The following is a 15,046-nucleotide window of genomic DNA, read 5'->3' as shown; positions in this document are numbered from 1 at the left end:
AAAAAAAAAAAAAAAAAAAACCTCACTCTCAATCTGTAAAAAATAATATTTTTTAAAAATAATATTTTTTAAAAAATAATAGTACCCACTACTTACAAAAGTGTAAAAAAAACAGATGCCTCACACATTACTAGTAGGAAGGTAAATTAATATAGCCACACTGGGTATCAGTTTGGCAGCTTTTAGAAAGTTAAACATACATAAACTATCCTAAGCAGTCACTCAACAGGCATCTTTACAGACTCATACAGTAATGTTCTCAGAAGCACTATTCATTAACAGCAAAAAAACTAAATGTAAATGGCCATGAACTGGTGAATGGATAAAGAAGCTGTGGTATACTCATATAAGAAAAAAAGAAATACTGACAGGATACAATTAGGTGACTCACAAACAACATGTTAAGTGAAAGAAGCCAAATTCCAGAGATTATATCTTATAGGGCTAAATGTGAAATTTTTAGAAAAGATAAACCAATAGAAGCAGCAAGATTAATAGCTGCCCAGAACTAGTGAAACAAGCAGGAACTGGCTGCAAACAATCACTGTGATTTCTGAAAACTTAAACCTTCTACCTTTACTTGCTCTTTAGTTGACTTCAAAAATTATTTTTTTTTAAAGAACAAGTGGTTGATCATTATATTAATAGTCTTCCACTAGCTTTGCTGTACATAACACTGCTGAGGATTGGGTTATGATACTAAAAAGTGTGTAGCTCATTTTTAAAGGAAGGGGAAGGACATTTTTGCTGAAAACACCAACTCTTGATTTGGGCCTCCACATGTCCAATGGGTAGCATCTCTGCCTTCATGTTTTATATCTCCTTTGCTACTTTAATCTTTAGGTCAGATCTCTACTCAATTCTGTACACAGATACCCACTAAATCATTAAAGAAATGTTTGTCTAGAAAAGCCAGTGCAAACTGATACACCAAAACCTCCCTAACTGCCTTTCTTCTTTTCAGACTAATGACAAGACAGCAATAATCAAAGTATTTTCAAGGTTCAGAGGGGCATATCCTGTAATTACATGTGTACCAGCACCAGCTTTCATAATGCCCCATTCTATCCCACTACAAACCACCACAAGATCCCTCAAAATTTCTAGTCATCAATCCTTTCTCTAAGCCTCCATTGGTTTTAAACTTCTCCCTTGCCTAACGATAAAAGGAGGGCTAAGGATGCAGCTCAGTGGTAAAAGGTTGGTTGGGTTTGATTCTAGAAACTATCAAAAAAAGTAAAGCAACAGATAAAAGGAGCTTGAAATTTATATGAAGTTAAGATGATTTTTTTATGAGGAAGAAGCCTCCCATCTTTTTGGTTTGTTGGCTTTCCAAATCTTTTTCCTTTCCCCTACAATTTGTCCAGTCCTTGATTGTTTTTGAAAGGGGAATGAATGGACTCGGGTTTGGTAACAGCATAAAATAATTTCTTGTGGTGATACATATACTTGTAAGGTCAGGTTACAATAATGGTAGCACTATGGCACATATTACTAAAAACATCAAACTCTACAGTGGTAAATCATACTGTAACAGAAATAGAAATAAAATCCAAATCAAACTTTCAACACTACTTCAAAAACAAAGATTATAACAGAAGATAAGTTGTTCTTCATAAGGGCAAAAACAACAATACATAGGACAGATCAAAGGATATGCAGAATTAAGATTAAATAAAAACTTAAAGAGTTATGTCTTGAACCATCCATCATCCCACTAGCCAGAAAGCCATTTATCATAAAGATTCCAATCCCCTATATTTTACTACAAATTAAATGTGATCTTTCCTAGTCAACATACAATGAGTTATAGTCTTCTAAATAATCAAATGACTACAAATTTACCTAGGAAAAGCAAAACAAATGACTTAGATATTTAGCTAGAAAGACATGGGAAAAATGTGAAAATTAGGAGCACAGAAGGTAAGCCATGCTAAATATTAAGATAAATCATACAAATGAGTTTTTTTCAGACATGAGAATATACAAATCATTAAACGACTACAGTTCTAACAATGAATCTAAGTAAAGCTAGGGTAGAGCCATCAGTCAATTCCTCATCTAAAACCCTTGGGACCAGGTATGTTTGAATTTTAGAGTTTTGTAAATATATGACAAAATATACTCATCAAAAACGCATAGGGCCAGGTATTTAGCTCAGTGGTTCTGCTGCCTTCTTCACAGTAAAACACAAATGTCACACTAAATAGAATTTATTATAAGAAAAAAAAAAGCCTACAAGAAAGAATATATATATAGCCTCATATAACTTCACATATTTAATGTAAAAATGAATTTTAAAGTTTTCTTGCTTTCTGGTTTTGAAGCTATAGATAGAGGGGTGGGGCTAATGCTCAGTGGTAAAGTGCTTATGTACCATGCACAAGGCCCAAGGTTCAATCCCCAAAAAGGGGCAGGACACAAACAAAATACTATTAACTGCAAGAAAAAGGAAACCAAGTACATCAACAACATGCTATGACAAAGTCCTGCTTATCTAAGGATCAGAATTACAAGGGGAAAAGATCTTCATTTATTCATCACATTAATGAGTTAAGTTCCATTCACATACATAAACTTCCTAAGAATTTAAATTTTTTACCTAATATCCAATACCATAAACTAAAGTCCCTTTCACTATTTCCTGAATTTAAAAAATATCATTCTAGGACATACAGAAAAATCATCTGATAAAATTCAACAAATCTACTCAGATTTAAAAAAGAAAAAAACACCTCAGAAACTACAGTGAATCTGATCAATACATCTATCAAAATCCTCTAAGATATAATGGCAAAGTATTAAGGACATTCACTTTAATTAATAATCTCTCAGTTCCTCATACTGGGTCAAAGATATTCACACCATACTTTTCTTTTTTTACACCATACTTTTCTAATGAAAATATATACTTAAGCATAACGTAACTGGATGGGCATGTCTCAGTAACTGCGCTAAGGAAGCAATCTGTATTCACTCACTTGACACAATGAACAGCAAGGTGTATGAACCTGTGTCAAAGTGTAATAGGTGAGTTTTAGCCACATTATGTGCCATGTTACATTTTGATGTATTTAAGGTTTTTAATCATGTTTTCTTTTGATTTTTCTTGGAGAATTAGCCCAAGTCATTACAATGTCACATGAAAATCTGCTTTTATGACTTTGAGAGGAAGTTGACAGTGAGTCATCAGGTAACTTGGCTAACAATGACAACTTGGATCATATAAGCCAAAGTTAGTAATATAAGACAGATATGACAGAGAAGTACAGAAAGAAGACCTTGATTCAAATGAGGAACAAAACAGTAATGTAAATAAATATTTGGCTTAAAACGCTACAAAATAGTCACGCACACCTGAAATGATCCAATGTTAAAACTAGATCAGGAAATTTTATTAGGTTCTTGCCAGGGAAGAAACCTATTGGACAAAATGCCAATACTGCCATTCAATGCTGGAAATTGTAACAAATGATATGCTACAAGATGTTCTGAAATACACTAATGATGACATACAAGAAAACATTCTACATGTATCAATAGTAATACTCAAAAATACATTCATTATGATACCTCACTATCTGCACTAAAAGCCTTCATAGCAGTACGTTATCTTCTAACAGAATTTATTATGGAGAGGTGACAGATATAGTATTGAGATTTTTAGAACAATGACACTCTAAAGATTTGGTTTCCTTCAAATTGCCTATGTCTTAACTACAAAAAGACCTGCCAAGTGTGGGAAATCAAATATAAGGACCAAGACTTGGGTTGAACTCTCCTTGAGACACAGGGGAGAAGACAGCAAGCCATCCCCCAGATAGCATGCCAGCACCAGACAGTTTCAAGGAAAGAACTACAGCTTAAGTTTGATTAAAGAAAACACATATTTCAGCGCAGTCTATAAATTCTTAGAACCTGATAAACTTTCCCTGAACCCTGGATCACATGCTTGCTTGCCTCTTCTCTGTGCTAGTCTAATAACTGAAGAGCACTGACAGATCAGGGCTTTTTGTCCACTAGAGGTGAAAGTCCCCTGGTCTTCCTCTTCCAAATTATCCATGAGTCTTTTGTCTTTAATCACTGGTTCCCCTCCCCCCACCCTGGAGATAAACTCACAGACTGGCTCCTACAGCCAAATCAATCAATCAATCAATCAATCTGACAATTTGGCTGCTATTAGCTCATTTGTTGAAAGCTTTGTTTTGAACTGTTAAGCAATCTAAATACATGACAACTGACAACATGTATCATCATTTCGTGGTGCTTGAAGCTTTTGGCAATATATGCCAAGTAAAACTTCCAAATATGATACAAAAATATATGCCTTGGCAGGTGTGAAGACATTTTACAGTTTGAATTTAGAAATTTATCTTGGAACTCAGCCACCAGGTCCTTCTTCATGCAGTAATAAAACTGTACGACTTTGTGAATAAACTTGCTGCCTCTATTTCAAAAAGTAACTCAAATGTCACATCTGACCATTGGTTCACTAGTTACCCATGGATGGTTACATTTGCTAAAAAAATACCAGCTGACCAGCACAGGAACCATGTGCAAAGCACACAGCTGAGATTCCTCAAAAACTGTCGTAAATTCACAACAGAAAAATGTATAGTATAATCTTTGGATTTCCAAAAGACGTAACATTGGCATACTATATGAAGAAAAACAACATATTGATACTGTCAATGTTACACCATGATGATAAAATTGATATGAGGCCAGGAGTGCTGGTGCAAGCCTGTAACCATAATGCTCCAAAAGTTGAGGCAGGAGGATCCTGTGAGTTCAAGGTCATCTTGTGCTACATTGCGAGTTGAAGATTAGCCTAGACTAGTGAAGAGACTGTCTCAAAACAAAAAAAGATTGATAATGAATCCTCAACACAAATGAAGCCAAAAATGGTCACATTTTACAAGATGAAAGGTGGAGTCAATGTTGCTGACGCATTATACAACAACTACGATGTCACTTGAAACACAAAGCATCAGCCAATGGTTATGTTTTTACATAATTCTAAACATATGAAAATAATAAACACAAAGTATCACAGAAATTTTTTTAAAGGACTGGAACTGGAACTGTTTTGATTACAACAAAGGGAAAACAGTATGTATCTGCCCAAAGAATTCCTCAAAAGAATTCTGGAATAGACCAGTGAAAACATTACAAGAACCTCATAAGAAAACAGAAGACCAGCAAGATATCAACTATGTCCTACCAAAGAAGACAGGAAAACTACACATATGTGTTATGTCTAAGTGATATTTATGTATGGAACATGCTGTTGTCATGAGTGAATACTGCCTTAGATGTGATAATTGAAAGATTATTTTGTAATAGTTTTATTTGTATTTTCATTGAAATTCACATAAGAATGTTTTTCTGCTATTTTTAGATTTAGTCACAGTAACATCAACCAACAGTTGATGTAGAAAATGTTGATGCTTACTCTAAACACTCAGTGCATATTTATTGTATAATATAATAAGAAGCTCCTCACAAGAAAGGAAGACAAGAGAGATGACAAGTAGGACCTGCCAATAAGGAAAGGAAAGATAAACAGCACACAGTGTCAGTGTAAGCGAGACTTGGGTTTGTATGAAACATGCTGTTGTCCTGTATGAAGACTGCCTTAGGTGTGATAAAGTGAAGCAAAGATTATTTCAGTGATAGTTTTGTTTGTATTTTCATTGTAGTTTACCTAGGAATTTACTTCTGCTATTTTTAGATCTTGTAAGCCTGTGAAGTTGATGTTGAAAATGTTGATGTTTATTCTACACTCATTATGTATTAAAATTTTAATATTTTATTGTATTGACTTCATTTTCCTGTTAAGTACAGCCTAATAAAACTCATAAATTTAAAATTAATAATGTATCAAGAGAAATACTCCTAAAAAATAAACATGGGTGTTACCTCTATAACATGCCTTTTTTAAAAAATCTGCCATGATGCACCTAGAGCTACAAGCCATCACCACTTAGTATTAGTCTATATACACTTTTGGCAAGCACACCAAGAACACAAGGCCTTAGCCATTTTATTTCCAAGACATTTCTTTGGATAGTGTTTATTTTGCAATTTCCTCTAGCATAAACAACAGTATAGGATAGCCAGGTCATTTAAGGAAGGAGTGCAACTGAAACTTTCAGTCACAGGCACCCAAGTCACTGTCCTACCCTCTCCTATAGAGGGAGGCAGTGCTAGGCACAGGGGTGACAGAAGTTAATGAAGAATTTAGACAAAGTGCTGAAGACAAAAAGGCCTAAACCTAAGTGTCTGCTGGAGCCAGAGAAGAGGCATTACAAAAATCAAACTTTCCCTTCTTTTGGTACTGGAGATGGAAGTCAGGTCCTTGCGCTTGCAAGGCAGGCGGCAAAACCACTAAGCTAAATCCCTGGCCCTGGGCATTTTACTTTGGAAAACAAGTACACTTCTTAATAAGAAAGCCATCAAATTTAGGGATTAGGGTGTAGCCTACTGGTAGAACAATGCCTAGCATGCCTCAGGTTCCATCTTCAGCACTTTAAAAATAAAAAACCTGCCTGATGCATTTTAAACTTGTTACAGATGGGTACTTATTCCAGCTCCAGTATCTTCACACAAATTATTTACTCAGTTCTCTTGTCTGTAAATAAGTACACAAATAAGGCTTACCACCTAAGTTTTTTGTTCTCTTTATGTATGATGTTTTTCAGTGACTAGTACATATTGTTCAAGGACAAAACTTACAACGAATAAGGCAGGGACTATTCTCATCCATTTCCCCTTACACAACCTCTTTCTGTACTAAGAATTAAATTTTTCTGTTTCCTGAATAAATAACATCTATCAAAAAACCCCACCACATGGCAAGCTTTGCTTACACCGACATTTCATGAATTTAAACCAGTCTGAATTTTCTCATCCTAAGCCTAAAAGTATAAATGCAGCACACTTTCTATGCAAGCTAACAGTTGCTCATATTGATAAAGTGTTGATACATTATTATCATTAACCACAGCTTTTTAAATGTTGCCATTAAAGGAAAGGAATAAAATATATCTACACTCTTACCTGGCCCTAGAAATAACCACAAATTATTAAAATACAAATATGAAAACATAGTCTTCACTGTAGAAATGTTTATTTCCTTTTGCTTAAAAAACATCCTAATTTGTTTCCATTTGCTGCCACTCATCTGCACTTTTTTCATTTTTAAAATAAATTTATTTTATCCCATTCCCCCCTCAATACCCCTCTCCTCTCCCTATGTACAAAAGCTTTGTTTTCCATTTTTTCCTTCCAGAGTGACTTTCTTTCTTAGCCCTTCCTTCCTTTCTCCCTTTCTCCCTTGCCATCTGCACTTTTAATACCACACCCCTGGGATCTTCTTTCTTCAAATAATTACTACTAGGAAAATATTCAGCACCTTGTTTAGAGCAATTATTTTATCATCTCTCCCAAGAAAGATGATGGGAATAAGAAGCTAAAGCAAAAGAAATTTTCTAGTTATCTAAATTTTTCACTCTCCACAACTATTTCAATAGTCTGTCAATAATAAAAATGTTGGCCCAGGGATTTAGCTCAGTGGTTCTACCGCCTGCCTCTCAAGCACAAGGACCCAAGTTCAATCCCAATACCAAAAACAAACAAACAAACAAAAAAATGTTACTCTTCAAACTGCACTTACTAAAGGAACATGAAATGGGAACTTCTGGTATATAAAGTATCGTCGAAAAATACAGTGAGTGCTTAAATTTTTTAAATGAATTAAAATTAGCAAAAGACACTGACATTAAACTCACTCAAAATACATCCCCCCATTTAAACACATATCCCCAACATTCTTATCATTTTCTTAAGTATTATCTCTGGAAGTTCACTTTTGTGAATATCTTTAGTGGCCCTGTCATTGTTGCCCTGATATCCTGAATCTTTTCAAAACATTTATCTTTCAGTCAGCTCTGATTCTGGGCAAGAGCTACAAGTTGCATGGTGCCAGATCCAGTGAATGAGGTGGATGAAGACACACTGTAATGTTTTAAAAGATAGTCTTTCTGTTGGGTGACATGTGGTAGTAGCATTCATCATATTTTCTGTCATACCTCATAAAGAAATGGAAGAGAACTGCCATACTGCCCTCAGAATGTAGCCAAGATGGATGAGATGTATATGTTCAAAGTGAGGGGAATATTTTAAGACGGATAAATGTCCTGTCTTTTACTAAAATAATTTTAAATAACTTTCACTTTCAATAACACTGCTTATCTGCAGGCATTCAAAACTACTATGTAAAATTTACTTGGCATTATGGATTACAATCAATAGTTCAAAACAAAGATATAATCAGCCATATGTAGTTTACAATTTCACCACATGAGGGGGCTAAAATTCTACATATCTCTGAACTACCAAAAGTACAGCTCTGAAAACAATTTTACCTTAATTCTTTACATCATTTTTCTAAACAAAAACAAAATCAAACAAAAAAAGAGATTACCATTACACTGAAACAGAGATCACAACAGTAATTACTGTCTGTTCCATTTACTTGGGACAAGAATAAAAGGGGAGAAATGACATAGAAAAAAGTCTCCAATGGAGAACAAATGATTAATTATAAAGGAGAATTCATAAATGGTGATTTTGAAAACTGAAAGGATACGGAAAAGAAAAGGTATAACTTAAAGTATCATTAAAAAGCCTATACTTGGGCCGGGGATTTAGCTCAGTGGTTCGGTGGCCTGCTTCACAAGCGCAAGGACCGGAGGTCAATCCCTGTTACTCCCCCCGCAAAAAAAGGCCTGTACTTGTGTTTGCCAAAACCACTTTAAGGAAAAAAAAACATCTAAAATATTGCCATTGAGTTTACTGGTACTTTTTAGGTATACAGTAGTTACATTCATCATTGGGATCTTGTACCTTTACATGACAGGTCTTGGTTCTCATTTTTTCCCGTCCCTGCCCTACCTTCACCAGCTCCTTCCCTCCCCATTTACACTTTATTTTCATTTTCTCCTCTTTTTTTCTTTTCCCTTATTACCTTTCCTTTACCCTTCCCACTTTCCCTACACCTTTAGACCTTTTCTTCCTATTTCACATTGTCAATTATTTCATTAGGATCTTACGTATTATTATAGTTTATTCACACCAGAGAAACTATTCGGTATTTACACGTGTGCAAAATATTGCTATAGTTATGAAGATTCATAACCACTTTCTGGAGCTCATGTTCAATTAGAAAAATTTAGAATAGGCAGTTCCAAATTCTCAAAATCAAGTCATTATCACCATCATCATCATGAGGGTCTGCACAGATTAGTAAGCAGTAAGGATTTCACGACACATTAACAACAATTATCTCTACTAACTCCAATTTAACATTTACAGGAATACAAAAATTAAGTTTTTATTAAATTGTTATATGTAACTTAACTTTGCAGATGCTAATTTTTAGTGTTCTTTGTGTTAGCCATGAGACTCCTTAAAAATTAAAATAAGCCTAATACACTTCAGAGAAAGTGACAAAAAGAAAGAAGGAAGGAAGGGCCAGGGATTTAGCTCAGTGGTTCTGCCGTATGCCTTGCAAGCACAGGGATCCAAGCTCGATTCCCAATACAAAAAAAAAAAAAGAAGAAGAAGAAATAAAGAAGGAAATGTACACCAACGTGCATCCAGGCTCCAAATCCGGCCTAAGAAGAAATAACCTCTCCTAAAAGGTTAAAAACAGCTGAAAAAAAAGCAAACAAGCAAATTCTGGAGAAATACAGGAGGGGGAAACAAAACAAGTAACAAGAGATCGTAGTAGCTTAACCGGTAAGCCTCCATCCCTTAAGTCCCTTTTCACTTAAGTCTATGAGGTAGAATTTTCAGTAATTTTACGCAAATTAAAAATGAGTCCGATGAAAAGAACAAAGAGTAGCAGAAGTATTCTAGATTCTAGTCCAGGCTAATTAGCCATGGGAAAACAGACAAGCAAGTGAAGTTAACTTTGCAAGGAATCAGTATAAAATAGAAAGGTAAATTCTCCTAAACAATTCTAAAGAATTGAGAATTCTGCCACCTCAATGAATCCTTTCAGAATACTGAGCCACATTTTTTTTAGTCTAACAAACCCTTCTTGAGAAACAAACTTCCAAAGCATGAAGTTATTCTCTTTAGAACTGGTTTTAATAAATTTCTCTAAAGGTCTGTAGCGAAGGTACTATATAAATGCAGTGGATCCCTGACTTACAAACTCAATTCACTCTCGAAGGCTGGTTGTAACTCAAGTTGGTCAATGAAAGCTGAGGCTCCCCTGCACAGCCTTCAAAGTCTCTCTCTCTCCTGTATACAGGCAATTCTGTGTCCTTGGAGAGACACTGGCCCAGGATTTCTCAAGCACACACAAGAAAAGATGTTTTAAGGTTTCTTCCAGAACTCTTTAAGGGTTAAATCTGTATCTGAGACCATCTGGAAACACAAGCCACCAGCATTTGGATTATAACTCAAGATTTTGGTTAAAACTAGTTTTAGTTTTAAGTTAAAACTAAAATTCCAGTCATAACCTATGTTGTTCATAGGTCAGGCCAGTCATAAATTGAGGGTTCACTGTGTCTCTCTGTAAGAGCACTTAATCAGTAGCCAAGCAAATGATCAAGACCCTCTCCTGATTCCTCTGCACTACATAACAAAGTAGAAGACAGCTGTTAAGTGAGGTATAATGCTGGTACATACTGTCCAGTGGTTCCATCTACAGCACCACAAAAAGAAAAAAAAAAAAAGTAGGTTATTTCTAACCAAATCCCAAGTCTCTATGGTTTCAAATCACCTCTGAAACTCAGAGTGCTTCTCAAGATGTATACAGATTATCTGGATGACTACTTTCTTCCTTCACAGAAAATAAAGAAGCATCTTACAATAAATCACTTCTTAGATAAAACAAGGGAACTTTAGAATAATTTTAAGTATAGATCACTGTAGAAAAAAATTAAGTTGACTGGATAAAGATGTAGTTTTTCTATAAAATGGAGTACTACTCAGACACAAAGAATGAGAAACTAGAGACATTTATAGCTAAATGGATGCACACTAAGGCTATACTTTTAAGTGAAATGAATGGGACACACTTGAGTAAATACCGAATAGTTTCCCTAAAAGTCTAAATAATAAAAAAATTTTTAAAGTTTAAATAATAAAAGTCCAAATGGTATAACTGATTGATAGTGTGAAATAGGAAGAAAATGGCTAAAGGGGAAGTGGGAAGGGGAGGGAAAAGAAAATATGGGAAAGGAAAAAAAGTTTTTGTAAATAGGGAAGGGTGAAGGGGGTGAAGGGAAGGCAGAGGTATGGGGAAAAAATAAGAACCAAGACATATCATGTAAAGGTACAAGATCCAAATGATAAATTGTAACTGTATTGTTTGCTTTAAATGTACCAATAAACTTAATGGGGGAAAAAAAAAATTAAGTTGATCGTTATTCTGACAGTGTGTGGTAGTACAATGTGAAATATATTTGGTTCCTGTTCCTGATTCCAGGGGCTTCATAAAATCTCTAGAATTCTTCCAAAAGAGAAATGGAAGAAAGATCCTCACCACTATAAAAGGGATCATTGATGATTATGATAAAAAGAAACTGGTAAAGGTGTTTAAGAAATGTGCCTGTAATGGTACTGTAATCAAGCATCCAGAACATGGAGAAGTAATCCAGCTCCAGGTTGAGCAGAGCAAGAAAATACACAGTTCCTGGTAGAGACTGTACTGGCCAAGGACAATCAGCTGAAGGTTCATGGGTTTTAAGTGCTTGTGGCTCACTGAAGCTTAAGTGAGGATTTCCTTGCAATAAATAGAATCCCTTCTGTCCCTTGTCACAAATTTAAAAACCTCACGGCTTGTGTGATGTAACCATTTGGGGTCTGCTTTCACTTGGACTAGTGTAACTTCTTCATGCAATAAACTGAAAAGAGCCATTAAAAAAAAATCTATAGGAATTCTTGATTTATATTATCTTTTGCTACTGATAATGAGTGCCTTAAACACCTGGGCTTATGCTAATGAGTTAATTAGTATGGTACCCCTTCCCATATAGCCTTAGGAAGCTCTGAATCTCCCTAACACTTTACCCTATCCACTCATATTCTTTAATAAGCTCTGTGAGTCTTCCTAGCAAATTAATCAAATGGAGGGGCATGTCCAGAGGAACCATGGTTCGTCCTCAGCTGATCAAAAGTACAGGTGTCATGGGACTTTGCCATAGACATCAAGAGTGAGAGAAGTCTTGTTGGGAAGCTTCAACCTCTATAAACAGGGAGACAGTGTCAGAACTGAAACGAATTACAGTATACCCAGGTGGTATACACTGATATATGGTGGAAACAAATCTGGTCAAAGAAATGTTTCATATTTGATAGCACAGAGAAAACATTTTTTTTCCTTTTCTAAATAAAGCAAAAGAGAGCAAGAGGAAATCTACTAAAACCAGTGTTTTCTACACCATGTTCTCTATAGTTGAGAAAAGGCAAAACATAAATTTTATATGTAAAATGAAAACAGCTTAACTAAACCTAAATATAAATGTTGATGAAAAACCTCAAGTGGTAAGAAATTATTAACTGTTATTTATGAAAAAGATGATTAAGAATTTACTTCTGTAGAAATGAGGGGTTAAATTATTTTCTGATCCTTTTCTAATTTCCTCATTATTTTGAGGCAAATATTTAGGCCATTCTGAACGTGGTTGTTCTACATGTTACACACTAGACAATGCTGAGAGCCCCAATGAACGTTCCCCACAACCACCTTCTCCTCTAACAAGGTAAACTAATCTAAATGATTTATCAAAAGAAAATGACTGATATTTTCCAGTTACCAATCAGACTACTGGTTCAAAGGAATCACTACAAGTTCACAATCTATGTGAAGAAAAACCCATTACTAACACATTGGAGAATTTTTTTATTATCTTGAAAACAGATGCCAACTCCATACAACAGTCTTAGATGTTGTAAATATATTTGTGCAAATTATGGTATTGTTTTTAAATAAAAGGAACATTTCTTGGTGAGTCCTACAAAGTTCACATCACTCCTGAAATTTTAGCTATGTGCCACTCAAAGCCTTATTTACATAAAAAAGAAGTCTTCTAGGTACAGGGAAAAACACATTTTATACAGGGAAAAAGTAAAGCAGGTTAAAAGAGTAGTAAATATTTCTTACTGTGTATTACACATAATAATTTTGAGTCAATATTTCTTCATTTACTTGTGTGCCCTTGGGGCAATTTTTATCATTTTTAATTTTTATTAGTAAAAATTTGCAGCACATTAATCATTACATACATCATGGAAAGTTTAAACGTTTTGTTTTTAAGTTTGCTAGTTCTGTTTATTTACTACTAAAACTCAAGAACTCTTAAAAATATGTAGTACTTGAGCCACAACCTACAATCCCTGCCAGCTACTCTGTGCACTAAGACAAGCCTCCAGAAAGACATGGCTTTCTGTCCTCTTGGCTCCTAAACAAGGAGTTCTAGCTCACTTTCAGAATCAGAATGCTAATACTGTGAGACCATATCTCCTCCAAGCAGAACTGCAGATGCCAAATTCCAGGTGAGCAGTCAAAACACTCAGGGGTTCCTTTCTTCATCTTCCTATTACCCTTGCACAGGATGCAAGCTCTATTCCAAAGTCATCAAACCAATCAACAAAGGCCTCATATGTTCCTGGTCCAGCTACCTAAGAAGACTTTGCTTATGGTAAAATACACTCCTCAAAGGAACTGACTTTATTTGAAACTCAGCACAAAAAGTTCAAGCCTAAGAAGGCTTTCTGGAAATAATGATTTTTAGTGAAATAAAAGACAAGAAAAGGCTGGTAGCTACTCAATGAAAAGCAACTAACTAAACCAATAGGTCAGCTGGTACAGACAACCTGGGAAAAGAGGCAGCTGAGATGAGCACTACCAAGATCAGCACAATTCTCAAAATCTGACCTCAAAAACCACCCCTTTCTCAATTAAACTGAATCAGAGCTAGGACAATTTATGCCTAGAGGACTGTTGAAAGCAATATACAACAATCAACCAACATTAATGGAACCTAAACAAATAGGTGTGATAAAACTATAGACATCTTCACACAGATCAGAGAAAGACAAAGAGAACCCCATCAAACCACCTCTATCACATGATGCCCATACTGTAACTCAGTCACTTTACTTTCCCTCCATGGAAAAACATGTCAATATTTAAAATAAATTCAACAAGAACTAGGAATAGTTCTAACCACTACATTCATGGAATTATACTCAAATTTAATGTCTGGTAAAGCACTCTCCAAACTTTAAAGCACAACATGTATGTGTTATCACCACTTCAGAGAAATATCAGGTAATGAAAAAACAGTAAAAGGTTAAATACATCAAGTAACATTCACAATATTTGACTGTTATCAATTAAAATATGTAGAACCTCAAATAATGCAGAAGACAATCTTGAAGGAAATGGTTTAATTTGCTGATGATACACTGAAATAATACTTTTTAAAAGTAAAACCAATAATTACATTTAACAAGAATGTAACATAAATGTACGGTATTTCTGTGCAAGGCAATTAGACCTCATTTTTTCTGGCTGTGCTACAGAGACTCTAACACAGGGCTCACATGTCTAAGCAAGTGCTCTCTAACACTGAACCACACCTCAAACCCAAGCCTTTACATTTCTATTACTCTTGTGTACAACATGAACAAAATAGAGGCACAAATGTAGCAAAGAGTACCTTTGTTGATGATGGTGGAGTAGGAAAATTAAGCCAGGCTGGAGCAAAGTCATGCTGCGCCATTTAGGTCCAGTCTCTCCGACACAGTGAAACAAGGCTTCAACACCTCATGGCAAGTCCCTGTCATACAAAAATGGAAGAAATTAGACCTGCAGACCAAAACTAACTCCTTATACTAAACTCCTTTAAATTGCAATTATTATACTATATATAAGATTTCATTTTAAATTATTAAATAATGATTCTAAGAAGGCTTTGTTTTGGATTAAACTCCTGCAGTAGGCCCCAAGAAACCAGACCAA

At 35.1% G+C, this 15,046-nt stretch overlaps 1 protein-coding gene across 6 annotated transcripts in view; it reads right to left on the bottom strand.

Moving 5' to 3' along the window:
• The window catches only part of Gpbp1 (GC-rich promoter binding protein 1), a 71,969-nt gene that overhangs the window by 32,438 nt on the left and 24,485 nt on the right, over positions 1-15,046 (bottom strand). For all 6 annotated transcript variants that reach the window (XM_010626903.3, XM_033760979.1, XM_010626902.3 and 3 more), the window contains exon 3: positions 14,745-14,864. In XM_010626903.3, coding sequence (XP_010625205.1) covers positions 14,745-14,807 — 63 coding nt within the window. In that variant the 5' untranslated portion in view covers positions 14,808-14,864. The remainder of the gene's footprint in view (positions 1-14,744; positions 14,865-15,046) is intronic.

This window comes from Fukomys damarensis, unplaced genomic scaffold, assembly GCF_012274545.1.
Source record: "Fukomys damarensis isolate Sample0158 unplaced genomic scaffold, DMR_v1.0_HiC HiC_scaffold_1, whole genome shotgun sequence".
Lineage (NCBI taxonomy): Eukaryota > Metazoa > Chordata > Mammalia > Rodentia > Bathyergidae > Fukomys > Fukomys damarensis.
This window is presented reverse-complemented; position numbering and strand designations above follow the sequence as displayed.